The 27,857-nt window shown below is 44.0% G+C and overlaps 1 protein-coding gene across 2 annotated transcripts; it reads left to right on the plus strand.

The window, feature by feature from the left end:
- The first annotated feature begins 485 nt into the window (after positions 1-485).
- On the plus strand, positions 486-27,851 carry sp2 (sp2 transcription factor). 2 transcript variants are annotated; one of them, XM_061984347.2, is made up of 8 exons: positions 486-532; positions 7,699-7,775; positions 15,054-15,824; positions 15,899-16,120; positions 16,197-16,479; positions 16,560-16,731; positions 27,025-27,218; positions 27,305-27,851. In XM_061984347.2, exons 1-8 carry the CDS (start codon positions 526-528, stop codon positions 27,403-27,405), a joined length of 1,827 nt encoding a protein of 608 aa, XP_061840331.2. In that variant the 5' UTR covers positions 486-525; the 3' UTR covers positions 27,406-27,851. The 2 variants fall into 2 exon arrangements, with proteins under 2 accessions (XP_061840331.2, XP_061840332.2); XM_061984348.2 differs by having other exon boundaries at positions 528-626.
- The last annotated feature ends 6 nt before the right edge of the window (positions 27,852-27,857 follow it).

Below are 27,857 nucleotides of genomic sequence, written 5' to 3' on the forward strand. Positions count from 1 at the left end.
ATAAATGAGCCGTTTTGGAGCCTAATGCTTGACAAGGTCATTGAGAAGGCTGATTTAAAGTGATAGTGCATGTGAGAATGGTGCAGTTATGACACAGTAGCTTATATTTAAGAAACATGAGGTGGTGCACATTTGGAAGTATAAACAGCAGCTTGTCTCTCATTGAGCATCTGTGTTGTCATTCTGCTCGTAAAGGCCCCGCCTTTCAAATCTCCCATTGGACGTTTGACACGTCAGTCAAACTGGCCTCCTGCTCTAATAGGCCGTCTAACTCCTTTTAGACACGCCCCCCTCAGAGCAATGACTCGAGATCCTATTGGTGGAGCTGCTAGCCACCGATTGACGTAGCAAGATACGGTACCGCAATTGGTTAAATGTCGTGTCAATCACCAAAATAGCGCAGTGCAATTGGTCAGATTGGCTGTCAATCAAGTCAAATCGCGCGAAGATTGGTGCAGACGCTGGGAGGGGGGCGGATACCTCCAGGGGCTCGGTGTTCGAGGCTCACGGACAGCGAATGTCGTCATGAGCGGTGGGTAGGAATGAAAAGATTGGTGTTTCTATCCCATTCTGCTCGGTCAAACATCATATTTGCATGGCGCGGAAAGACGCGGAATGAGCGGGTGGTAAGTGGACGGCACTGAAAGGCGGGCTCGGGCCGCTGCGTGGAGGAAAAAGCATCGCACTTCCTGAAAAGGCTTTTCTTTTTTTTCCTCTCTCTGAGGCTATCAAAGAGTTCAACTCGCTGCTCTTCACTGCTTCTCCGAAATGGAAGACTTAGAATAAGCTTCGTCGCTTAAACATAACCCGCTAAAGTTGTTTACGTTCCCGCAATAACGCTTTTTTTTTTTTAACCCCGTTTAAAAGTAAGCTGCACAGCATTAAATCAGCTTAGCGATGCTAATGCTAACGTTAGCACAAACAAACCAGCTGGATTGTCGATGGCGGCTTGTTTGTTCTCCCAGCATCAACAACGACCTTTAAATCTATGTATTTTGTATTTTGAATATTGGAAATAATGTTTTCTTCTGACCCACATATTGATGATTAGGAACGCCTTCTTCTTGTTTTTCCTGAGAGTCACAGTATTAGGAACACTTCTCATACGAAAGTTAGCGTCAGTATTTTTGTAGAAGCACAACTCCAGCTCTTGTACGATGTGTTGAAGTGTGATAGAGGTCGGGCCGCACGATTAATCGACGTCGAGGTTTTAATCAGGATAGGATAGGTCTTTATCAGAGGTGGGTAGTAACGCGCTACATTTACTCCGTTACATCTACTTGAGTAACTTTTGGGATAAATTGTACTTCTAAGAGTAGTTTTAATGCAACATACTTTTACTTTTACTTGAGTATATTTATAGAGAAGAAACGCTACTTTTACTCCGCTACTTTTATCTACATTCAGCTCGCTACTCGCTACTAATTTTTATCGATCTGTTAATGCACGCTTTGTTTGTTTTGGTCTGTCAGACAGACCTTCATAGTGCCTGCGTTTCAACAAATACAGTCACTGGTGACGTTCACTCCGTTCCACCAATCAGATGCAGTCACTGGTGACGTTGGACCAATCAAACAGAGCCAGGCGGTCACATGACCTGACTTAAACAAGTTGAAAAACTTATTGGGGTGTTACCATTTAGTGGTCAATTGTACGGAATATGTACTGTACTGTGCAATCTACTAATAAAAGTTTCAATCAATCAATCAAAAGTGTGAAGGAAAAAAGACCCTTTTTTATTTCAATCGTACATCCCGTCAAAAGCCTAAAGACTGACTGCACAGTTCCTGTCTTCACAATAAAAGTGCCGCTCCATCGCGCCTGCGCTTTCAAAACAAGAGTCTCCGAAAGCCAGCGCAAACAAGCTAGCAAGCTACGGAATTTGCCGCCAATGTATTTCTTGTAAAGTGTATAAAAACGAATATGGAAGCTGGACAAATAAAATGCCAAAAACCAACCACTTTCATGTGGTATTAGACAGAAAGGAGGAACTTTTTTTCTCCTCCATTTGAAAACGTGGACGTTATCAGCACTACTGTCTGATTACAATCAATGCAAGTCATCAGAATCAGGTAATACACCAACTTATATTCTTGTCTTCATGAAAGAAAGGAATCTATATGTGTTAAACATGCATGTATATTCATTAAAACACCTTTAACATGTAAACAAAAACGGCAAAATAAATAAATATAAATTATATACTGTATATATATATATATATATATATATATATATATATATATATATATATATATAATAAATGTGTATATATGTATATATATATAAATGTGTGTGTGTATATATATATATATATATATATATATATATATATATATATATGTGTGTGTGTGTGTATATATATATATATATATATATATATATATATATATATATATGTGTGTGTGTGTGTGTGTGTGTGTGTGTGTGTGTGTGTGTGTGTGTGTGTGTATATATATATATATATATATATATATATATATAGATGATATGTGTGTGTATGTTACTCATCAGTTACTCAGTACTTGAGTAGTTTTTTCACAACATACTTTTTACTTTTACTCAAGTAAATATTTGGGTGACTACTCCTTACTTTTACTTGAGTAATAAATCTCTAAAGTAACAGTACTCTTACTTGAGTACAATTTCTGGCTACTCTACCCACCTCTGGTCTTTATTGTCATTGCACAAGTACAACGAAACTTTGATTTCAGCACAAACCCGTTCAAGATTAGACAAACAAACAGTGTACAGCAGTGGTTCTCAACCTTTTTTTCAGTGATGTACCCCCTTTGAACATTTTTTTTAATTCAAGTACCCCCTAATCAGAGCAAAGCATTTCTGGTTGAAAAAAAGAGATAAAGAAGTAAAATATAGCACTATGTCATCAGTTTCTGATTTATTAAATTGTATAACAGTGCAAAATATTGCTCATTTCTTGAACTATTTGGGGAAAAAAAGATATAAAAATAACTAAAAAATGTTTGAGTTTGAGTTTATTTCGAACATGCAAGTATACAACATGATACATCACAATCTCCAGTTTCTCTTTTCAACATGTTCGAAAAGGAGTAGGAAGAAGCAGAGCTCATTTAATCCTACCCCTTCTCTTTTACATAACAGTTGCTAAAACTTTTGTTCACTTCCTGTTCTCAATTTATTCACAATACACTCCATAAGTAATCACAATAAAATAAGTAAATAAATGATAATTGGTGAAGTAAGTTACATTTCATATGTTGAGATAAGTAAGATTATTTTGTGAGTGAAAGAATGGATGAGTTAAATAAATTCAGAATGTTTATCATGGTTCTTCTTCTTTGTACTTTGTAAACACTTTAAGTTTGAAGAGTTTCTTGAAGTGGATCATATTAGTACATTGTTTGATTGCTTTGCTTAATCCATTCCATAATTTAATTCCACATACTGATATACTGAAGGTCTTAAGTGTTGTACGTGCATACAAATGTTTAAAAATTACATTTCTCCCTAAGATTATATTTCTCCTCTTTTTTTGAGAAGAATTGTTGTATATTCTTGGGTAGCAGGTTATAGTTTGCTTTGTGTATAATTTTAGCTGTTTGCAAATTCACTATGTCGTAGAATTTCAGTATTTTTGATTCAATAAATAAAGAATTTGTGTGTTCTCTATATCCAACATTATGTATTATTCTAACTGATCTTTTTTGTAACACCGTTAATGAATGAAGTGTACTTTTGTAATTATTTCCCCATATTTCTGCACAATAACTCAGATATGGTAACACTAGTGAGCAGTAGAGAATATGAAGTGATTTTTTTGTCTAGAACATGTTTTGTTGAAAAATAAACAAGTGATTCAATTATAAATACAGATTTCTACACATAGAAGTATTCATCAACTTAAAGTGCCCTCTTTGGGGATTGTAATAGAGATCCATCTGGATTCAGGAACTTAATTCTAAATATTTCTTCACACAAAAAAAGAAATCTTTAACATCAATATTTATGGAACATGTCCACAAAAAATCTATCTGTCAACACTGAAGATTGCATTGTTGCATTGTAATGAATGGAATAGCCTACTTGATTTGATGTTCAGTTTATGAATTTACATTCATATTTTGTTGAAGTATTATTCAATAAATATATTTATAAAGGATTTTTGAATTGTTGCTATTTTTTAGAATATTTAAAAAAAAATTGGCATACCTTCAAGTACCCCCAGGGGTACACGTACCCCCATTTGAGAACCACTGGTGTACAGGGTTACAGAACAGGAACGCTGATGGGCGCCCCGTAAAAGATGGGGAAAAAGGTAAACGCTGGGGAAGGATGAGTAAAAAAATACAATCTAGACTGGGAAAAAACCTCCATAGCTTTGCATATAACGAGATTAAGGACTCCAACTTAAGGTGCGGTAGTGGGAACAAATATGGGGTAAAAATAAATTACACAAGAGGTAATAAAGAAAAAACTAACAATTGAAATAAACAGACTACTATCCAATACAAATAATAAGCAATCCTGTACAATATACAAAACACTTGAAATACAAAATACTGTACAATATACAGAACAAGACAAGAGTACTTGTAATAAATAACAATCAGTGTCGGACGTATTGCACTCGAAGGGTAATATTGCACAGTAGGGTATTAGGGTAGGATATTGTATTGGGGTGAATTATTTTTATGAGTTAGAGTTCAAGATGGTGACAGCGCTGGGAAAGAAGCTGTCTCTAATGCCTGTTTGTTCTGGCTCTGATGCACCTGTAGCGCCTGCCCGATGGTAGCGGGTCGAACAGGTGGAAGCCAGGGTGTGTGCTGTACTTGGCAGAGGTGGGTCGAGTAGCCAGAAATTGTACTCAAGTAAGAGTACTGTTACTTTAGAGATTTATTACTCAAGTAAAAGTAAGGAGTAGTCACCCAAATATTTACTTGAGTAAAAGTAAAAAGTATGTTGTGAAAAAACGACTCAAGTAACTGATGAGTAACCTGTTCGTTTAATGATGACGGCAACAAATAATGCACAAAAACATAAAAATAGCAATGGAAAAAAGTCAGAGCCAGGAATATCTCTTAAGCAACTAAAACAATAATATATATTAAATAATAATACATTGAAATAAAAAAAATGAAGGCAAATTGAGCCACAATAACTTAACAGCACCATAGGCTCAGTAGACAGAGATTACAAAGGAAAATAACAAGTCAGCCTTTACGCAAACCATAAACTGATAGGTGTGGGCTGCACCTGGGAACACACTGTGCAATTCTGATTGGTGTTTGTATGCATGCTTGTGTGTGTGTGTGTGACTGTGCGTGTGTGTGTGTGTGTGTGTGTCTATGAGGCTGCAGTGCGTTAATAAATGTCCCCACACGATGTACATTTGACAGTGATTCATAGCAGGGAAGCTAACATCAGCCTATGGTGACAGCCAAAATATCTACCAACGTTACTTACCGCCATGTGCTTCCTCAAATTTGACGTTGAGTTCATGTAAGCTTAAGCTTGTTGTTGTTTTGCCGTTGAAACTTTATGTTTCCGCCTGGCTCTGTTTGATTGGTGAAACGGAGTCAAACGTCACCAGTGACTGTATTTGATTGGTGAAACAGAGTCAAACATCACCAGTGACTGTATTTGATTGGTGAAACGGAGTCAAACGTCACCAGTGACTGTATTTGATTGGTGAAACGGAGTCAAAAGTCACCAGTGACTGTATTTGATTGGTGAAACGGAGTCAAACGTCACCAGTGACTGTATTTGATTGGTGAAACGGAGTCAAACGTCACCAGTGACTGTATTTGATTGGTGAAACGGAGTCAAACGTCACCAGTGACTGTATTTGATTGATGAAACGGAGTCAAACGTTACCAGTGACTGTATTTGATTGGTGAAACGGAGTCAAACGTCACCAGTGACTGTATTTGATTGGTGAAACGCAGGCATGCGATAGATCCTACTTTGAAGGTCTGTCTGACAAAGCAAAACAAACAAAGTGTGCATTAACAGATGGATAAAAATCAGTAGCGAGTAGCGAGCTGAATGTAGATAAATGGAGCGGAGTAAAAGTAGCGTTTCTTCTCTATAAATATACTCAAGTAAAAGTATGTTGCATTAAAACTACTCTTAGAAGTACAATTCATCCCAAAAGTTACTCAAGTAGATGTAACGGAGTAAATGTAGCGCGTTACTACCCACCTCTGGTACTTGGTGATGCTTTTTGCTCTGTTGAGGCAGCGGGAGTTGTGTAAATCCTTCAGGGAGGGGAGGGGGCAGCCGATGATTTTTTGTGCAGACTTTATGACCCTCTGAATCGCCCGTTTGTCTGCTTCAGTGCAGCTGGCGTACCACACTGTTATGCAGCTGCCTCTCCAGTCTGTCCTCGAGATATCTAGCAACAGAGGGGAGGGAGTGGGGGGCCATGGTGGCGGGTCGCAGCTCTCAGGCGCTGCCCATCCTTCCATCACCCCTAAGGGATTTGCGTTGGATTGGGGTTGGGATATGTGTGTGTGTGTGTGGCATATATTTTTTGTGGATGTATGTGTGTGTGTGTAAGCCTGCAGTGTGTCTCTGTTCCGCGGCTTTGATGTCGTGCGGCCGATGAGTCCAAAGTCGACAACAACAACAAGTGTGTGTCCATGAGAGACAAGAAGGGAGTTGGTTGTGTCTTTGCCGGACTGTCCTTCGAGAGAGTCTTATTAGTACGATTAATTGACTGCAAGAGGCTGAGGATTTTTAATCTGGCGTCACCGGCATTTGAGTGACAAGACATGTTGGCCAATCGGAATTGTTGAGCCTCGCTTTTCTACGTCTCTACGTTCCTACGTTCACGTAGGGAGGAAGAGGTCTCGCTCTTTGCATCGCTCTCAGCGCCTGAGACGCCTTTATTTAAAAGTAGAACTTACTGAGCGCAGTGAACCCTCTTTTCAGTTATCTACAATCTTTACAAAGACAGGAAGCACGTCTCTTACTATTATGTTGGATCCACTATGGACTGGACTCTCACAATATTATGTCAGACCCACTCGACATCCATTGCATTCGGTCTCTCCTAGAGGGGGGGGGTTACCCACATATGCGGTCCTCTCCAAGGTTTCTCATAGTCATTCACATCGAAGTCCCACTGGGGTGAGTTTTTCCTAGCCCTTATGTGGGCTCTGTACCAAGGATGTCGTTGTGGCTTGTGCAGCCCTTTGAGACACTTGTGATTTAGGGCTATATAAATAAACATTGATTGATTGATTGATTGGTATTGGGACAGCCTCCCTTACTCGAGATGTGCCAGTGAGAAGTGCCGCAAAGTAACAAAAATTTGGAGGGAAAAAAATATGATTAAAAAGCCGAATGTCCCGTTGAGATCCATAAATTAGCCGCACCGTTTTATAAGCCGCACGGTTCAAAGCGTAGCCCGCTCCTCTATTTAAGAAGCACTGCATTAAACAGGCACTTGCTCACAGTTACAAATAGGGTGGGGGGGGCAGCACTGTCCTAAACCCCAAAAAAAAGTGAGTCACTGCTTTCAAAGAGAAAAGGTCACAGGTCATGTCTGGTCAGCACGCAGTTTCTGGGGATTTGGGTTTATCAGCGATCCTGCAGAAGAATTTGGACTGTGGTTGTTTTCCAGGTGGAATTAGACTTTACATTCCTTTGACGAGAGTGTTTCAGTTTGAGTTTGGCGGGAGTATTCAAGCTGACGTGTGTGTTGTGTTGCAGATTTAAAGGACAATATGGCCACCATCGTCGCCGTCAGTCCCAGTGAATATCTTCAGCCTTCCTCCGCCACCACACAGGTGAGTCACAATCTAGTTAGTGTCTTCACACGAGATAGAGATCCACCCATATGGTCTTTTCAGGGCCGATACCCATCATTAGTAGTCAAGGAGGCCGATAACCCATATTTGGTGCTGATATTATTAGGGCCCGCATGGCCCATTGCATAAGGACTCCCAAAGGGAGTCCGTATGCAATGGGACATAAGGACCTATTGAATTTGTAAGGTTTTATTATTATCATACCGGCCGCCTCTTTGAGCACTAATTTGACCCACTTAACATGCTTCAAAACTCACCATATTTGACCCACACATCAGGACCTGCGAAAATTGTCTTTTAATGAAAAAACCGAACCCAAAACTCAAAATTGCGCTCTAGCGCCCCCTAGGAAAAAAAACAACTAGACTGCCTGTAACTCGGTCGGAAAGACATGAAACAAAATTCTCTATATAGGTCTGACTTAGACCTAGATTTCATAATTGTACATCCTTGGGCAGAAATCAACAGAAAGTTGGCAATTCCCCCTTCAAGACAAAAAAGTACTAAAAACAGTCACTTTTGCCTCTTTGAGCTGTAATTTGACCCCCTTAACATGCTTCAAAACTCACCGAACTGAACACACACATCAGGACTGGCAACAATTGCGATTTAATAAAAAAAACCTAACCCCAAATCTCAAAAATTGCGCTCTAGCGCAATTTTTGAATAAAACGCTGAAAAAACTGCTCCTCGGAAGAAAACAATGACAAAACTGCCTGTAACTCCCACTGGGAAGGTCGGAGAGACATGAAACAAAAACCTCTATGTAGGTCTCACTTAGACCTACATTTCATAGATTGACAACCCCCCGCAAAAATCAACAGGATGTTTGCTATTCCCCCTTCAAAACAATATTTTTGTAAAAACCGGTCACCTTCCTTCAAAAACTATCTCCTCTGAGCGCGTTTGTTGTTTCGGCTTCAAACTAACACAGGAGAGAGATTGAACCCTTGTGTATAAAAGTACAGAACAGCGTTTTTCTAACTGCTCCGGTTTTGATTTTATGACCCTTCAAAGAACCGCTGCGCTGATATTTTTTTAAGATGGCTGCTTAAAAGCAGGAAGCACCAGCGTGCCTACACAATGCAGACAAGGTAGGTACCCTAGACAAAAGTATTGGGACACTTATGACTACCACCGGACAAAAGTATTGGGACACTTATGACTGCCACCGGACAAAAGTATTGGGACACTTAGGACTACCACTGGAAAAAAGTATTGGGACACCTACACTGGACAAATGTATTGGGACACTTAGGACTACAACTTGACAAAAGTATTGGGACACGTACTACTAAAACTGGACAAAAGTATTGGGACACTTAGGACTAGCACCTGCCAAATACGCGGGCCCGACCAACGCTGCTTGCAGTTGTAATTTGCAGTAAAGTTATTAAAGATGAATATTATGTCAGTCAACAGCTGGACGAGACTTTAAGTTGTCTTTCTAACTTTATTTTTTTTAGGAAAGGTGGTACCAGTAGTGACATGTTTTATGTTGTGTTTAGTTAGGTACGTCCACCTCGCAGACATGCTGACTCTGCTCCAATAAACTCCGTGCGTGTTATTTGCTCAACATCTGGTTTCGACAGTGCTGTTTCGGCGATCAAAATCTTTTTCCGGGGGCCAAATTTTCGGTGCATCACTAGTCAAAACTAGTAAATAATATACCATATATATTTACATTCAAACTGTAAAGTGTGTGTATGTGTGTTATAGGGATGTCCCGATCCGATATTTGGATCGGATCGGCTGCCGATATTTGCCAAAAATTGCGTATCGGCAAGGCATGGGAAAATGCCGATCCAGATCCAGTTTAAAAAAAAAACTCCGGTCCGTGTTTTCCAACGCACCGATTTAAATAATACATTCCACTTTTCTGCTGCTCCGTAATTTCCGTTCCGCATTTTCCAGCACACCTTCAACACATCCACAGGTCTGTGGATTCTCACGCAGTTGCTTTTAGCTGCTGGCATTACACGACAGGCTCTTCTCACTCTTTTCTGTGTCTCCCTCTCACAGACAGCAAGCGCATCTTCTTACACACGTCAGATACTGTCACGTCATACGTCACATACTGTCACGTCATACGTCACATACGTATACGTCCTCCCCGAGCAGAGAGGTAGCAGCATGGCTAACGTTAGCTGCGAGCAACGCTCCCTCTAAGGTGCTCGCCTGTGCAATTGCGCACTGTTTAAACGTCCTCTGCGCATAGCAAATCTATGCCACGCACAAAATCTAATAAAAAAATAAGCGCATAACAATTTTCAACACACCGACACGACAGAGAAAACAGTTTTCGTCATCACTGTTCAAATATTGTGACGTCTGTCGAGACGCTTATCTCCGTTCGGTGCCACACGTCCACACCATCAAAATGCCGAGGCAAAAATTTCCACATCAACACCGTATGAAAAAATTTGTGATTTTTTTTAGTTGTGATTTCCTTCTCTGCATGAAAGTTTAAAAGTAGCATATATTAATGCAGTATGAAGAAGAATGTTTTAATGTAGACATGCAAGCCTTGAAAGAAAATGTTGAAAATCAAGACTACATTTCCTGCAAATGGATGCATTTCTACCCTATATTTTAACTTTAGATTTCTTCTCATATCAAACTCTTTTGGCTGTCTTTTCGACACTTACATCCGGCGCCCCCCTCCACACCCTGGATTATAAATAATGTAAATAATTCAATGCGATGATCTTGTGTGATGACTGTATTATGATGATAGTATATATCTGATAGTATATATCTGTATCATGAATCAATTTAAGTGGACCCGACTTAAACCAGTTGAAAAACTTATTGGGGTGTTACCATTTAGTGGTCAATTGTACGGAATATGTACTTCACTGTGCAACCTACTAATAAAAGTCTCAATCAATCAATCAAAACACATAGAATCATAATACTGCTGTGATTATATGCATCAAGTGTTCATTCAAGGCTAAGGCAAAATATCGAGATATATATCGTGTATCGCAATATGGCCTTAAAATATCGCAATATTAAAAAAAAGGCCACATCGCCCAGCCCTAGTTTCAATGATGCCATTTCTGTTTGTCATGTATAATTTTGTCTATTTTGTGTTTATCCTTGAATAAACAGGTCAGTTTCTTGTTACCAACCATTGTGTATTATTCAAACTCCCCTAATTCAGCTGGCTAGTTGTTATCAAGAGTACTAAAACCTTTTTCAACATGATTCTGACAACTAAGTAGGCTAAATAACTTTAAACTTTAATACATGCTCGGATAGGCCAGTATCGGTCCGTATCAGTATCGGATCGGAAATGCAAAAACAATATCGGTATCGGATCGGAAGTGCAAAAACCTGGATCGGAACATCCCTAGTGTGTTATGATGTTCAATGTTCCCATGATCTTGAACACCCCGTGTTGGCAGAGAATGAGGAAGTGTTGTGTTCCAGGCAACGTATGTGCACAGGAGGGAGAAAATTAGCAATGAAACTTAAAAATAGCGTCAAATTTTGCGTCGTCTTCTGGATGCTACAATATCCATCCCATCCATTTTCTACCGCTTGTCCCTTTCGGGGTCGCGGGCGGGTGCTGGAGCCTATCTCAGCTGCATTCGGGCGGAAGGCGGCGTATACCCTGGACAAGTCGCCATCTCATCACAGGGCCAACACAGATGGACAGACAACATTCACACTCACATTCACACACTAGGGACCATTTAGTGTTGATAGGTGTATCCCCATGTGCATGTATTTGAAGGTGGGAGGAAGCTACAATACATTTTAAAATTTGTTTTCACGTCTTCAGTAATGCGGACGCTGTATCGATCCGTTGTGGTGTAGAAGGAGCTGAGCCGGAAGGCAAAGCTCTCAATTTACCGGTCGATCTACGTCCCCATCCTCACCTATGGTCATGAGCTTTGGGTTATGACCAAAAGGACAAGATCACGGGTACATGCGGCCGAAATGAGTTTCCTCCGCCGGGTGGCGGGGCTCTCCCTTAGAGATAGGGTGAGAAACTCTGTCATCCGGGAGGAGCTCAAAGTAAAGCCGCTGCTCCTCCACATGGAGAGGAGCCAGATGAGGTGGTTCGGGCATCTGGTCAGGATGCCACCCGAACGCCTCCCAAGGAAGGTGTTTAGGGCATGTCCGACCGGTAGGAGGCCACGGGGAAGACCCAGGACACGTTGGGAAGACTATGTCTCCCGGCTGGCCTGGGAACGCCTCAGGATCCCCTGGGAGGAGCTGGACGAAGTGGCTGGGGAGAGGGAAGTCTGGGCTTCCCTGCTTAGGCTGCTGCCCCCGCGACCCCACCTCGGATAAGCGGAAGAAGATGGATGGATGGATGGTAACAAAGCCTCATTTTTAAGGTGTGGCGGCTAATATTTTGCCACAGCATCAATTATATTAAGGGGAACCCTGATTTCTCGACGACTACTCAATTTTGTACAACTTTATAACCCTTTATGGATATAAAACATTGTAAGGTTTCCTCGTGAGGAACCCTGAAATATTGTGAACATTTAAATAAAACCCATTCTGGGCTCCTTCTCTTAGACCAGGGGTCGGCAACCCAAAATGTTGAAAGAACCTTATTAGACCACAAATACATGAAAGTAATCGGTCTGGAGCCGCAACAAAAGTAAAAGTGCTATAATGATGGCAACACATGATGTAAGTGGCTTATTAGCTACATTAGCCTACTATCAAAATAGCCATGTGTCGCAGGCTGGTGCAAATCTTCGTTTACAGAAATGTTGAAATAATATTTATTGTACACATTTTTACAACATTGGAAAACAGTAAAACTTCTCAGAGGGTGAGATAACTCCTGGAAATTACTGGTTTAGAATGGTGGAAGGTATAGAAGTGTGTGTCCAAGTTAAAGGAAACGTCAGACTGTCTTCTTCTGAAGGATTTATTACAATATTTGCAAGCTGAGTACCGTTTGCTGTGGTCTGGAACAACATGGCGCACAAACAACTAACAGAAAAGCAGCCAATTTACATACAGATAATGTGTCATGATACATGGGAAAAATAAACTAAATACACATAAGTAAAGGAAATCCATCCATCCATTTTCTTTGAACTATTTATGACCGAGTGCAACAGCAGTTTATGACCCCCCTCCCCTGTAATCAGGGAATGTCCAAATAAATGCGGAGGCGTGGAACTCCTTCTTCAGAGCGGTGTGGTGTTTTCGGGGTCACGGGGAGTAAAGGAAATTAAAGAGCTCAAATATTTGTAGCTACGAATGAGGCATAATGATGCAATATGTACATAAATATAGCCTAAATAGCATGTAGCATCGATTAGCTTGCAGTCATGCGGTGACCAAATATGCCTGATTAGCACTCAACACGATAACATCAACAAAGCTCACCTTTGTGCATTCACGCACTGTATAAAACGTTTGGTGGACAAAATGAGACAAAGAAGGAGTGGCATAAAACATGTCTTTCTGTGACAGCGTCAGAGAAAGTTGTACATGTAAACAAACTGTTGAGTAACGGTCCACACAATGGGGAGTTTAAGGGCCGCTGAAATTAGTAGGACAAAACGGCGCTCGCCAAATACTCTCATCAGTGAAGCCTAAACACAAACATATTAAACAGTGGGCTTTCTAACAATTAGGAAGGTTTGTGTGTTTGTCCTCCTACAGCAGGGGTCGGCAACCTTTACCAGTCAAAGAGCCATTTTGACCAGTTTCACAAATTATAGAAAACAATGGGAGCCGCAAACATTTTTTGAAATTTTAAATGGAATAACACTGCATACAAGGTATTTTTTTTGCTTTGTGCTATGTATAAACCAGGGGTCTCAGACACGCTGCCCACACCTTTATATGGAATTTGAATGCTGGAGCGTCATGCGTGCCGTGATGGTAAAGCATATAGCACCCACTTCAACCAGCGTGCCTGATCAGCCTCACGTTATATGGGGCTCCCACTTGCTCACGTATGTGACAGCAAGGCATACTTGCTCAACAACCACACAGGTTACACTGACGGTGGCGGTATAAAAAAAAACTTTAACACTCTTACTAATAATGCGCCACACTGTGAACCCACACCAAACAAGAATGACAAACACATTTCGGGAGAACATCTGCACCGTAACACAACATAAACACAACAGGACAAATACCCAGAATCCCATGCAGCCCTAACTCTTCCGGGATACATTATACACCCCCACTACCAAACCCCGCCCACCTCAACCGACTCACAGAGAGAGGGGGGCGGGGGGGGGGTTGATGTGTGAGGGAGCAGGGTTGGGGTGGGGGCGGGGTTTGGTGGTAGCAGGGGTGTATAATGTAGCCCGGAAGAGTCAGGGCTGCATGGGATTCTGGGTATTTGTTCTGTTGTGTTAAGGTGCAGATGTTCTCCAGAAATGTGTTTGTCATTCTTGTTTGGTTTTGGTTCAAAGTGTGGCGCATTATTAGTAAGAGTATTAAAGTTGTTTTATATGGTCACCGTCAGTGTAACCTGTGTGGCTGTTGACCAAGTATGCCTTGCTGTCACGTATGTGAGCAAGCAGAAGATGTATATTGTATAACAAGTGTTGAACTGGCACGCTGTTAATACAGATTGTAGAGGACGCCAAATGTTGTACCATCATGGCACGCCCTTATTATAGCTGTAAGGGTGAAAATCGGTGAATATTAATCCCGGGAGTTTTCTGCGAGAGGCACTGAAATCCGGAAGTCTCACGGGAAAATTGGGGGGGTTCAGCAAGTAAGCTGCAGAGCCGCATCAGAGTGATCAAAGAGCCGCATGCGGCTCCGGAGCCGCGGGTTGCCGACCCCTGTCCTACAGAAACCATATTACAACAAAAACATAACCATTTTTCTTCCATTTCCATACATTTTTGAAAAAGCTCGCATGCGACTCTAGAGCCGTGGTTTGCTGACCCCCGTCTTAGACTATAGTTGAGACATTTTTCAAGCTGGCTGCATAACTTGTATCTGCTGATGTAGTTAAAAAAAACAACAAAAAAGGCAGATACCGATACCAAATATACTGTTATATAATCGGATGATCTCTAGTTCAAGCTTGAAATTGTGTAAGATCTGATGCAGTGAAGTACAGTAGAACCTGTGAGGTCCAGCACAGCACATGATAGAATAGATCTGTTCCAGGTTCAAACTGTGGCTATCATGTCATGATGGCAACTTTCCACAAAATGGAATTATGTTTTTTCCAGCGTATTGTGGAGTAAAAAGTGTGTTGTGTATTTGAATGTTCATCACTGTACTTCACTGCACCTACAGGACAGTCAGCCGTCCCCTCTGGCCCTGCTGGCTGCCACCTGCAGTAAGATCGGACCTCCCGCGGCTCAAGCCCCCGTCAGCTCCCCGCCATCGGGGCTGCAGCCTCGCCGCCTCCTGCCCATCAAGCCGGCGCCCATCGCGCCCGCCCCCCCGAAAAACCTGAGCTTCCTGCAAGCTAAGGGCAATGTGATCCAGCTCCCCTCCGGCCTCGGCGCCACCGCCCCCGGCAGCCCCATCGTGCTCACCATCCAGCAGAGCCCGGCCCACCCCGGCCCCCAGGCCGCGGGCAACATCCAGTACCAGATGATGCCGCAGATCCAGGGCGCGCAGACCATCCAAATGATGCCACAAGGGGGCCAGATCCAGCTCATACCAGGGACCAACCAGGCGATCATCACCACCCCCATGTCGGTGCCGGCCCCGGCGGCCGCCGCCCCCGCCGTAGCCCCCCTCTCAACACAAAAGACTGTCGCGATCAAGCCCTCGTCCAAGGGGAAGAAGTCGATCGCCGCTAACGTGGTGCAACTGCCAGGCGGACTCACGCTGCCCCTCAACGTGGCGACAGGAGAGGTGGGCGGGGCTCAGATTGTAACCGAGGCGGCGGCGGCGGACCCCCCCGCTGCGGGAAAGGCACGACGGGGGAGGAAGAAGAAAGCGGCGCTGCTGGCTCAAGCTCCGGCGCTTCCTCCGCCTCTGCCGCAGGCTCCTTCCCCGCCCCCGGTCGATCAGTTGGAGACCATCTTGATCGAAGCTGGGGACAACATCATTCAGGTACAACTATTCACTTCCTGTTTGCTTCTGGAACTGATGATGATGGACGCGTGTGTGTGCGTGTGTGTCTGCAGGCGGGGAACAACCTGCTGATCCTGCAGAGTCCAGGCCAGCCAGCTGTGGTCCAGCAGGTGCAGCTGGTGCCATCCAAACAGGACTCTCAGGTGGTCCAGATCCCCCAGCAGGCTCTCAAGGTGGTCCAAGCTGCCTCTGCCTCGCTGCCGCAGGTCCCGCAAAGACAGTCGTCGGCCTCCTCCGGCCTGCAGGTGGCGTCACCAGAGGCCACGCCCACACAGGTGTTCAGTCCGGCCATCTCACGACCTTGGTGGTCCTTAGCCTCCGACGTTTGACTTAAAATGTCTCTTTTGTCAGATCCTGTTTAAGACGGGGGCAGGTGAGTGGCGGTCTGTCCAACTCCAGGATGCCGCGGTTTCCACGGCGACAACACCCACCACCCCCGCTTTACCGGCCCCTTGCACCAAGAGGACACAGGCGGGGGCGCGGAGGGAGCGCACCCTGGCGAAGATTGCGCCCGCGGGAGGGATGATGACGCTGAACACGTCGCAAATGTCCTCGGCGGCCCAGGCGGTGCAGACCATCAGCATCAACGGCGTGCAAGTTCAGGGAGTTCCTGTCACCATCACTAACGCGGGGGGTGAGGGGATGTGCCGCCTTCAAAATAAAGTCTTGGTGCACGCAGTGACTTCTCTCATACTGTGTGTGTGTGTGTGTCAGGCCAGCAGCACCTGACGGTACAGACCATGCAGGGCGGAGGTCTCCAGCTGGCGACGGGTCAGTCCACCATCCACATGGACCAGACGCTCACGCTGGAGCTCCCCAGTCATGTGGGCGAGAAGAAGCGACGCATGGCGTGCACCTGCCCTAACTGCAAAGACCTAGACAAGAGGTGAGCGTGCGTCCTTTCAGACAAACTTTAGTCAGCTGTGCAGTGCCACACAATTACTCGCAAATGCGCCTAAAAATAGACCGTGAGACAGGGCTGGGCGATACGGCCTTTTATTGATATCTCGATATTTTTAGGCCATGTCACGATACACCATATATATGTGGATATTTTGCCTTAGCCTTGAATGAACACTTGATGCATATAATCACAGCAGTATGATGATTCTATGTGTCTACATTAAAACATTCTTCTTCATTAATATATGCTACTTTTAAACTTCCATGCAGAGAGGGAAATCACAAGTAAAAGTGTATTTATTAAACAGTTATTAAGCAGTGGCACAAACATTCATGTCATTTCCAAAACAGAAAGTGCAAGATTGTCAGAGACATTTTGAAACAAGCTATGAGTGCACTTTTGTGCATGATGTCACTAAGATGACCTATCAAAACAACACTAAATTAAAGTGCACTTTTTGTACAGAACGCCACTACAATAGTTAAAACAGCACTTTTGTGCATGATGTCACACAAGATATTTCAATAAATGTCAAATAAAAATGAGCTGCATAATAGGAAATCAAATAGTGTATGTCCTTCACTATGTGGTAGGTTCCTGCGCACGTTATCTCCTTCTGTTGTTGACTATTTGTTTCATACGGTGTTGATGTGGAAATGGTTGCTTGGGCATTTTGCGAATGGAGATGTTGACATGCGGAGTTTCAAGTACTCCTCATTCTCTCGCGGGTGACTTTTCAACTAATGACATTTATTAAACAGACAAGAAGCAAGGAATCATGCAGAGACAGAGTTCAATTTGGCTCAATGCGGAGAGACGTTTTGGGCTGTACTCTTAGTTACAGATCCAACCTACGCTCTAAGGCAGTGGTGCTCATTACGTCGATCGCGAGCTACCGGTCGATCTCGGAGGGTGTGTCAGTCGATCACCAGCCAGGCATTAAAAAAATAGTCCTAAAAATGAGCGATCATAAATCTTCACTATGACGTCACTTTCGTCACTTGATTGACATTCACGGCACCCGAGGGTCTTCTGAGATGACGCTGGCTGCTGCCAGCTCATTAAAAGTACCGACAGGAAGGCGAGAAACACTTTATTTCAACAGACTCTGGCGCCGTACCGGTCGTCAAAACTCCAAAGACCGACTGCACAGTTGCGCTAACAAAATAAAAGTCTCAGAAAGCTGGCGTGCACAAGCTAGCAAGCTACAGAGTTTGCCGACAATGTATTTCTTGTAAAGTGTATACAAAGGAGTACGGAAGCTGGACAAATAAGATGCCAAAAACCAACCACTTTCATGTGGTATTGGACAGATAGGAGGACTTTTTTTCTCCTTCATTCGAAAATGCGGACGTTATCAGCACCACTGTCTGATTCCAATCAATGCAAAACTCATCAGAATCAGGTAATACACCAACTTATATTCTTGTCTTCATGAAAGAAAGGAATCTATATGTGTTAAACATGCTTGTATTATCTTAAAACACCTTTAACTTATTAACAATATTAACTATATGTGTTAAACATGCTTGTATTATCTTTAAACACCTTTAACTTATTAACAATATTAACTATATGTGTTAACATGCTTGCATTATCTTTAAACACATTTAACTTGTTAACTATATTAACTATATGTATTAAACATACTTGTATTATCATTAAACATCTTTAATTTATTAACAATATTAACTATATGTATTAAACATTCTTGTATTATCATTAAACACCTTTAATGTATTAACAATATTAACTATGTGTTAAACATGCTTGCATTATCATTAAACACCTTTAACTTCTTAACAAAAACATATATTTCATAAATAAGTAAATATAAATTATATATATGAATGAGGTAGATCCCCACGACTTGATCAATGGAAAAGTAGCTCGCCTGCAGAAAAAGTGTGAGCACCCCTGCTCTAAGGTAACAGTCCCACATGCTCCTCTATTTATTTGGGAGGTCCCTGGTTACATCACTGAGGCTGCTTCTGAAGGAAGGGGGGTAATATCAGCAGCCCCAGTTAGACACAATATATGACTATTCATGAAATGCAAATGCGCTGACACTCGTGATATCGCCCTGTCTCTGCTCTGTCTGCGTCACGGCACTCGATGTTCGCCCTTGGCAGTCAGCAGGCCGGTTCTGGACACAAACACTGATACGAGACGACTCGCAATCTTTGGATTGCAAGTTGTCCCTTTGCACAGATAGAAAAGTACAACTTCAGCACAATTGATAATAACTATAGCAACGGTCTTTAAGCATAAGAGTTGTGTGATAACTTACACATAATTATTCTATCATGCTACAAATTAGCAGTAATGCTACTTTTTGTAGCAACGCTTTTGCCGCATACTTGACATATTACGGTTGTCTGTTCGACATCTTCCCGCTTGAAGCCAAACCACCGCCAGACGATGGACCCCCTGCTGTTTTTCTTGGGAATTAATTCTTCCTTCATTTGTTACCAGATTCACACCTTTCTCTCGTACAGCTAATGTTACCATCCCGCTACCTCTCTGCTCCGCGAGGGCGTATGACGTTGCACGTATGTGACGTATGTAAGAAGGTGCGCTTGTTTTATGTCTCTGAGAAGGAGAGACAAGAAAGAGTGATTAGAGCCTGTAGTGTAATGCCCGCAGCTAAAAGCAACTGTGTGAGAAAGTATACTCCAATATCACCATATAGTCATTTTCTATATCGCACAGAGACAAACCCGCCATATACTGTATCCAGTATATCGATATATCGCCCAGCCCTACTGTGAGACTTAAAAAAATAAACCTGTCACACCCTTTTATCGCATTTTGCTCCTAAAATAAGTCCATCAATATTTGATCAAACACAGCACACCCCCGCGGCCCCGCACAGGACAAGCGGTAGAAAAATGGATGGAAGAATAAAACTAGCTGTGTCTATCCCCCTCCACCCCACCCGCATCATGCACAGTGGGGAGTGGGGCTGCTCCTCCGAGCTCACACACTCAATCCAAAACGGATGAAACTAGATCTTAGTCGAAGGAACCGGTCAGTAAAAGACAAAGTTTTTTTTCACCGCCACTCGACACAAACTGCCACTTACTACGAGGCTCGGAGGGAATATTTGAACGGCAACTCATGATAGAAGTGACAAACTTGCCATCCAAACAATACCCCGTTTGTTGACAAGAACACACAGCTACGGAAGGACATTCCATCTTTTTAGTAAACAGGTACCACAAACCGGTGAAAGATTCAAAAGTGCCGTAAGATGTGGACGTGGCTTGTTGCCAAACATTATTCCGATGGCTTTTGGCCGTTTTACACAAAACCATACTTCATGACTCCCGAAATTCAGAGCCTCTCCCGAAAACCTCCCGGGACAAATTTTCTCCCGAAATTCAGGCGGACCTGAGTGACGTGTCGACAGCCTGTTTTCACGTGTGCTTTCCCACAATATAAACAGCGTGCCTGCCCAATCACGTTATAACTGTAGAATGATGGAGGGCGAGTTCTTGGTTTCTTATGTGGGTTTATTGTTAGGCAGTTTCATTAACGTCCTCCCAGCGCGGCAACAACACACAACTACAGCAGTCATGTTTCCGCCTACCGTAAAGCAGTTCGTCTGCCGTAAACAGCAACGTTGTGACACTCTTAAACAGGACAATACTGCCATCTACTGTACATGCATATGTGACATTAGCATCTACGGCTTTTAGAGAACGCAGTCCACAACTGCGCACACAACAAGGAGACGAAGCAGAATGCATCATCAGAGAGGGTGTTCAGCATGGTTAGAAAAATAGTGACAGAGAATAGAACAAGGATGGACAATTCAACCCTTAACTCAACAATGAGTAGATGAGTGTTGTGTGTGTATATGTGTAAATAAATGAACACTGAAATTCAAGTATTTATTTTATGTATATATATATATATTAGCAAATATATATATATATATATATATATAGCTAGAATTCACTGAAAGTCAAGTATTTCTTATATATATATATATATATATGAAATACTTGACTTGGTGAATTCTAGCTGTAAATATACTCCTCCCCTCTTAACCACGCCCCCCCAACCACGCCCCCGCCCCACCCCCGACAATCCCCCCAACCTCCCGAAATCGGAGGTCTCAAGGTTGGCAAGTATGACAAAACGTTAATTCGGCTCTACAAATTCAGATCTTGATCTTATTTGGGTCAGTACTAGAGATGTCCAATAATATCGGACTGGCGATAATATCGGCCGCTGAATGCTTTAAAATGTAATATCGGAAATATCTGTTCCAAAAAGTAAAATGTATGACTTTTTAAAACGCCGCTGTGTACACGGACGTAGGGAGAAGTACAGAGCGCCAATAAACCTTAAAGGCACTGCCTTTGCGTCCCGGCGCAATCACATAAAATCTACGGCTTTTCACACACACAAGTGAATGCCATCCATACTTGGTCAACAGCCATACAGGTCACACTGAGGGTGGCCGTATAAAGAACTTTAACACTGTTACAAATATGCGCCACACTGTGAACCCACACCAAACAAGAATGACAAACACATTTCGGGAGAACATCCGCACCGTAACACAACATAAACACAACAGAACAAATACCCAGAACCCCTTGCAGCACTAACTCTTCCGGGATGCTACAATATACACCCCCCGCTACCCCACCCAACTCCGCCCACCTCAACCTCCTCATGCTCTCTCAGGGAGAGCATGTCCCAAATTCCAAGCTGCTGTTTTGAGGCATGTTATAAAAAAAAAAGTACTTTGTGACTTCAATAATAAATATAGCAGTGCCATGTCGCCCGGAAAAGGGTGGAGTGCCATCTCCGGGTTGGGGAGGAGATCTTGCCCCAAGTGGAGGAGTTCAAGTACCTCGGAGTCTTGTTCACGAGTGAGGGAAGAGTGGATGGTGAGATCGACAGGCGGATCGGTGCGGCGTCTTCAGTAATGCGGACGCTGTATCGATCCGTTGTGGTGAAGAAGGAGCTGAGCCGGAAGGCAAAGCTCTCAATTTACCGGTCGATCTACGTTCCCATCCTCACCTATGGTCATGAGCTTTGGGTTTTGACCGAAAGGACAAGATCACGGGTACAAGCGGCCGAAATGAGTTTCCTCGGTCGGGTGGCGGGGCTCTCCCTTAGAGATAGGGTGAGAAGCTCTGCCATCCGGGGGGAGCTCAAAGTAAAGCCGCTGCTCCTCCACATGGAGAGGAGCCAGATGAGGTGGTTCGGGCATCTGGTCAGGATGCCGCCCGAGCGCCTCCCTAGGGAGGTGTTTAGGGCACGTCCGACCGGTAGGAGGCCACGGGGAAGACCCAGGACACGTTGGGAAGACTATGTCTCCCGGCTGGCCTGGGAACGCCTCGGGGTCCCACAGGAAGAGCTGGACGAAGTGGCTGGGGAGAGGGAAGTCTGGGCTTCCCTGCTTAGGCTGCTGCCCCCGCGACCCGACCTCGAATAAGAGGAAGAAGATGGATGGATGGATGGACAGTGCCATGTTGGCATTTTTTTCCATAACTTGAGTTGATTTATTTGGAAAACATTGTTTAATGCATCCAGCGGGGCATCACAACAAAATTAGGCATAATAATGTGTTCATTCCACGACTGTATATATCGGTATCGCTTGATATCGGAATCGGTAATTAAGAGTTGGACAATATTGGAATATCGGATATCTGCAAAAAAGCCATTATTGGACATCTCTAACATCTCTAACCCTAACATCAATCAACCCTAAACCTAACCTGTTCCTGACCTACTCGTAGTGGGCGGAGCTTAGTGGTGAAAACTAACCCAGGCCGTCATTTCTGCACTTTAGCTGATCGGAGGCGGATACTAAACAGATGCGCGTTCTCTTAACTTCCTGACATTTTTGGGTGGCGGGTCAGGGCGTGGGGACCAGTGTTGGGTTAGTTACTGAAAACCAGTAACTAGTTACAGTTACTAGTTACTTTGTTTCAAAAGTAACTCAGTTACTAACTCAGTTACTTACACCAAAAAGTAATGCGTTACTGTGAAAAGTAACTATTTAGTTACTTTTTTTTTTTTAAAGCTCCCATTAATGCCCTTTTAGCCTTCATTTCAGTACTGTTATTGCACTGGAGAATAATACAATCTGTTGATCAAATTGACATGCATTTTTATTTTCCTTTTAACATAATTAATGAAAATCAGTGCAACATAAAAAGGCATTCCTCCTTTCTTTAAACTTGGACCAATGACCATTAATAAAAAACAAGTTTAAGTGCAACATAAGAAGGCACATTAAGCCTGACATCTGGAGTGATGCTGCTGTCTTCCACACTTGGAGCCATGGATTGTAGAATCCTTGTTTTCAGTGGCAGGATCATTGACACATATGGTGAAGTTTCAGTGCTCAGTAGAGATGTAACTCTTTTGAGGGGTTTAAGCACCTGGAGGACCTCATCTGCCACTCTCACATCATCATCAGACAGGGTGACATTTGTGGGTCAATGCTGAGTATATAGCTTCCTGCTGCTCCAACATATCATAAGTGGAGTTCCACCTCATTGAGACATCATGTATGAGCAGGCAGCTTTAGCATTTCTTGCTTTGTCTTAAGCACATGAGCAGCTGTTGTGCTTGGGTGGAAGTAGGAAACCTCCTTCCTGATTCTCCCAAGGAGGCGCTCCATCCTATTGACTGAGATTCCCTTCTGTGATGCCAAATTCACTACATGTGCAAAGCACCTACCGTATTTTCCGCACTATAAGGCGCACCGGATTATTAGCCGCACCTTCAATGAATGGCATATTTCATAACTTTGTCCACCAATAAGCCGCCCCGGACTATAAGCCGCGCCTACGCTGCGCTAAAGGGAATGTCAAAAAAACAGTCAGATAGGTCAGTCAAACTTTAATAATATATTAAAAACCAGCGTTCTAACAACTCTGTTCACTCCCAAAATGTACGCAAATGTGCAATCACAAACATAGTAAAATTCAAAATAGTGCAGAGCAATAGCAACATAATGTTGCTCGAACGTTAATGTCACAACACACAAAATAAACATAGCGCTCACTTTCTGAAGTTATTCTTCATTCGTAAATCCTTCGTCTTCGGTGTCCGAAGTGAAAAGTTGGGCAAATGTGAGATCCAAAATGGCCGGCTCCGTCTCGTCGAAGTAATCGGAGTCAGTGTCACTGTTATCCAGCAGTTCTGTGAATCCTGCCTTCCGGAAAGCTCGGACCACAGTTGTGACCGAAATATCTGCCCAGGCATTTACGATCCACTGGCAGATGTTGGCGTCGTCTGGCGCTGCCTGCCTGTCTTAGTGAAGGTGTGCTCGCCTTCTGTCATCCACTGTTCCCACGCAGTTAGCAGTCTAGCTTCGAATGCCCTGTTGACACCAATATCTAGCGGCTGGAGGTCTTTTGTCAATCCACCCGGAATGACGGCGAGTATTGAATTAAGCGCGTAAGCGTGTCTCTTACTGTGATGTTATGAGCTAGCAAATATAACAACTACACTACCCAGCATGCAACGATAGTGACGAGCATGCGCGGTAGCCCTGAGAAGCGTTGTATGCTGGGAGTTAGAATGTGGTTATGAGCACGCTGTGAGTAAACGTTGAGAACTCAGTTAACACGCCTCGTCTGCATTATTTATACCGTATTTTCCGCACTATAAGGCGCACCGGATTATTAGCCGCACCTTCTATGAATTACATATTTCATAATTTTGTCCACCAATAAGCCGCCCCGGACTAAAAGCCGCGCCTACGCTGCGCTAAAGTGAATGTCAAAAAAACGCTGCGCTAAAGTGAATGTCAAAAAAACAGTCAGATAGTTCAGTCAAACTTTAATAATATATTGAAAACCAGCGTTCTAACAACTCTGTCCCAAAATGTACGCAAATGTGCAATCACAAACATAGTAAAATTCAAAATGGTGTAGAGCAATAAATAGCAACATAATGTTGCTCGAACGTTAATGTCACAACACACAAAATAAACATAGCGCTCACCTTCTGAAGTTATTCTTCATTCGTAAATCCTTCGAATTCTTCGTCTTCGGTGTCCGAATTGAAAAGTTGCGCAAGTGTGGGATCCAAAAATGGCCGGCTCCGCCTCGTCGAAGTCATCGGATTCAGTGTCGCTGTTGTTGTGCAGCAGTTCTGTGAATCCTGCCTTCCGGAAAGCTCGGACCACAGTTGTGACCGAAACTATCTGCCCAGGCATTTACGATCCACTGGCAGATGTTGGCGTATGTCGACCGGCGCTATCTGCCCGTCTTAGTGAAGGTGTGTTCGCCTTCGGAGCTGTGTGAAAAAAGGTCTCTTTTGGCAAGGTCTTCCTTTTGAATATCACCCTGGGTGGAAGTTAGCATGGCAAGCTAGAACCACAGTGAAGGATGACTTCTCATTCTCTGTGGAGCGAATATTCACCGTACGTGCTCCCGTTCCACAGTGCAGTTCACAGGAATATCAGCTGTGAAATACGGTAGTAATCCGTGTGCGGATGGAGAGATTGCGTCTTTTTATGAACCGGATCCTTGTCCTTTGTAGGAGCCATTTTGTGGTCTTTACAGATGTAAACAGGAAATGAAACGTACGGTGATATCCGCGCGTTTTTTCTTCTTCTTCCGGGGGCGGGTGAAGCGCTTCCTGTTCTATGGGGGCGGGTGAAGCGCTTCCTGTTCTATGGGGGCGGGTGCTTTCCTTGGCGGTTGCTTGCGTAGAAGAAGAAGCGCTTCCTGTTCTACCGGGAAAAAAGATGGCGGCTGTTTACCGAAGTTGCGAGACCGAAACTTTATGAAAATGAATCGTAATAAAGCGCACCGGGTTATTAGGCGCACTGTCAGCTTTTGAGAAAAATTGTGGTTTTTAGGTGCGCCTTATAGTGCGGAAAATACGGTAATTAGACAGACAACACACTTAATAGGAGCCATTTTGGGGTCTTTACATAAACACACAAATGGAAATGAAACGTCACATATCCCAGCATGCACCGCGCGCTTCTTCTTCTTCCGGGGGCGGGTGGTTGCTTACAGTACAAGAAGAAGCGCTTCCTGTTCTATGGGGGCGGGTGCTTACCTTGGCGGTTGCTTGCGTAGAAGAAGAAGCGCTTCCTGTTCTATGGGGGCGGGTGCTTACCTTGGCGGTTGCTTGCGTAGAAGAAGAAGCGCTTCCTGCTCTACCGGGAAAAAAGATGGCGGCTGTTTACCGAAGTTGCGAGAACGAAACTTTATGAAAATGAATCTTAATATTTATCCATATATAAAGCGCACCGGGTTAAAAGCCGCACTGTCAGCTTTTGAGTAAATTTGTGGTTTTTAGGTGCGGCTAATGGTGCGGAAAATACGGTATCTGTGGTCCCAGTCCTGCCTCATTCACTGTAATTATTTGATTTTTGGCATTATCACGTGTGACTGGGATATCTTTATCTTCCATTCCTCCACTGCTTGTGTCAGTACCTGCGCAAGGTGACTCTCGTAGAGGGGGCGTGTCTTCACACCTCCCAGTCTGCTGTGATGAAGTGAGCGCTTATAGTTCCGCTGGACGTCCACCCGTCTGTCATGAGCGCAACAGATGATGCTCGGGATAGTTCACCCACAACTTTTTTTCTTCTCCTGCTCATAAAGATCTGGCACAATCTTATCGCTGAAGTGGGCGCGCGACGGGATGTCGTAACGTGGCTCAAGCACGTTCCGCATGTGTTTAAAACCCTCGTTTTGCACAACCGAGTCTGCACCTATAAACACACCGATTCAAGCTCCTCCGTTACTCCGCTCGCCATGACCACGCTGTGTGTGGACTGAACGTGACAACAACTTTTTTTGTTTTTGTTTCATATATCAAACCGCGGATCACTTGTGTGCCTCCCCTCCCCACACCCACACACACACACACACACATAGACCGCGCCTCTTTTCTTCTCTCCGGCTTGTGACAGAGGAAGATTCAGAAGAACGACACCGCAGCGCTTCTGTTTCTAGCCGATACTACATCAAAAGTAACGTAAAATAACGCAGTAACGCATCATGTAGTAACGGTAACTGAGTTACTGAATATAAAAAATAACGCGTTAGATTACTAGTTACCGCCGAAACTAACGGCGTTGGTCACCACTCTGTCATTTCTGCACTTTAGCTGATCGGAGGCGGATCCTAAACTGATGCGCGTTCTCTGATCTTCCTGACATTTTTGGGTGGCGGGTCAGGGCGTGGGGACGGATTGATATTTTGCGCCCGCCCTCTTGTGCATGGAAGACTGGAGCCTTCCAAGTCCCACTGACGTGTCCTTCCTCCACGCGCAGGCCGGGCGACGTGGGCAAGAGGAAGCACATCTGTCACGTTCCCGGCTGCGAGAAGACCTTCCGCAAGACCTCGCTCCTCCGAGCCCACGTCCGTCTGCACACGGGCGAGCGACCCTTCGTCTGCAGCTGGGTGTTCTGCGGCAAGCGATTCACGCGCAGCGACGAGCTGCAGCGGCACGCCCGCACACACACAGGTACGACACTGAAGAGCGTGTGTGTGTGTGTGTGTGTGTGTGTTATTATGTGTGTGCTTAACGTGTGTGTGTGTGTGTGTTTGCAGGAGACAAACGCTTTGAGTGCTCGCAGTGTCAGAAACGCTTCATGAGGAGCGACCACCTGACAAAGCATTACAAGACTCACATAAACACCAAGAACCTGTGAGAAGGCTCCAGACAAACTGACTTGTCCCATAGTGGGACACCCCCGACCCCCTTCTAGAGCCCCTACAGGTAGGAAGAAAATGTCTGCCATTGGTTCCAACATGTGCTCAGCACTGCCTGGATGACCAGGGCACTCGCTTATTTGTGGACCACAACCCAAGCTCCACTCCAGGTCCCTTCCATTTCATCACGGCAGTCGCATAGAGAACCAAGTCGCCCGCAGGAGCCATGCCCGCCGCCCACTTTTTTTTTAAAGCCGCACCTTCTGGACTTCTTCTTGAGCGACGTCCCGCCCAAGTGGCCCTGGTCCCAGGCCAGGATGAGCTGTGCACAGCCAATCATGGTTGAAAAGCTGCTGCATCGTCATGGTAACCGTGTCCGAGACATGAGAGGGGGTGCCATTATTCAAACTTAATGAGTCTCTTTAAGGCAGGGGTGTCTAAAATGTCTCCA

Source organism: Nerophis lumbriciformis, linkage group LG25 (assembly GCF_033978685.3).
Source record: "Nerophis lumbriciformis linkage group LG25, RoL_Nlum_v2.1, whole genome shotgun sequence".
Classification (NCBI taxonomy): Eukaryota; Metazoa; Chordata; class Actinopteri; order Syngnathiformes; family Syngnathidae; genus Nerophis; species Nerophis lumbriciformis.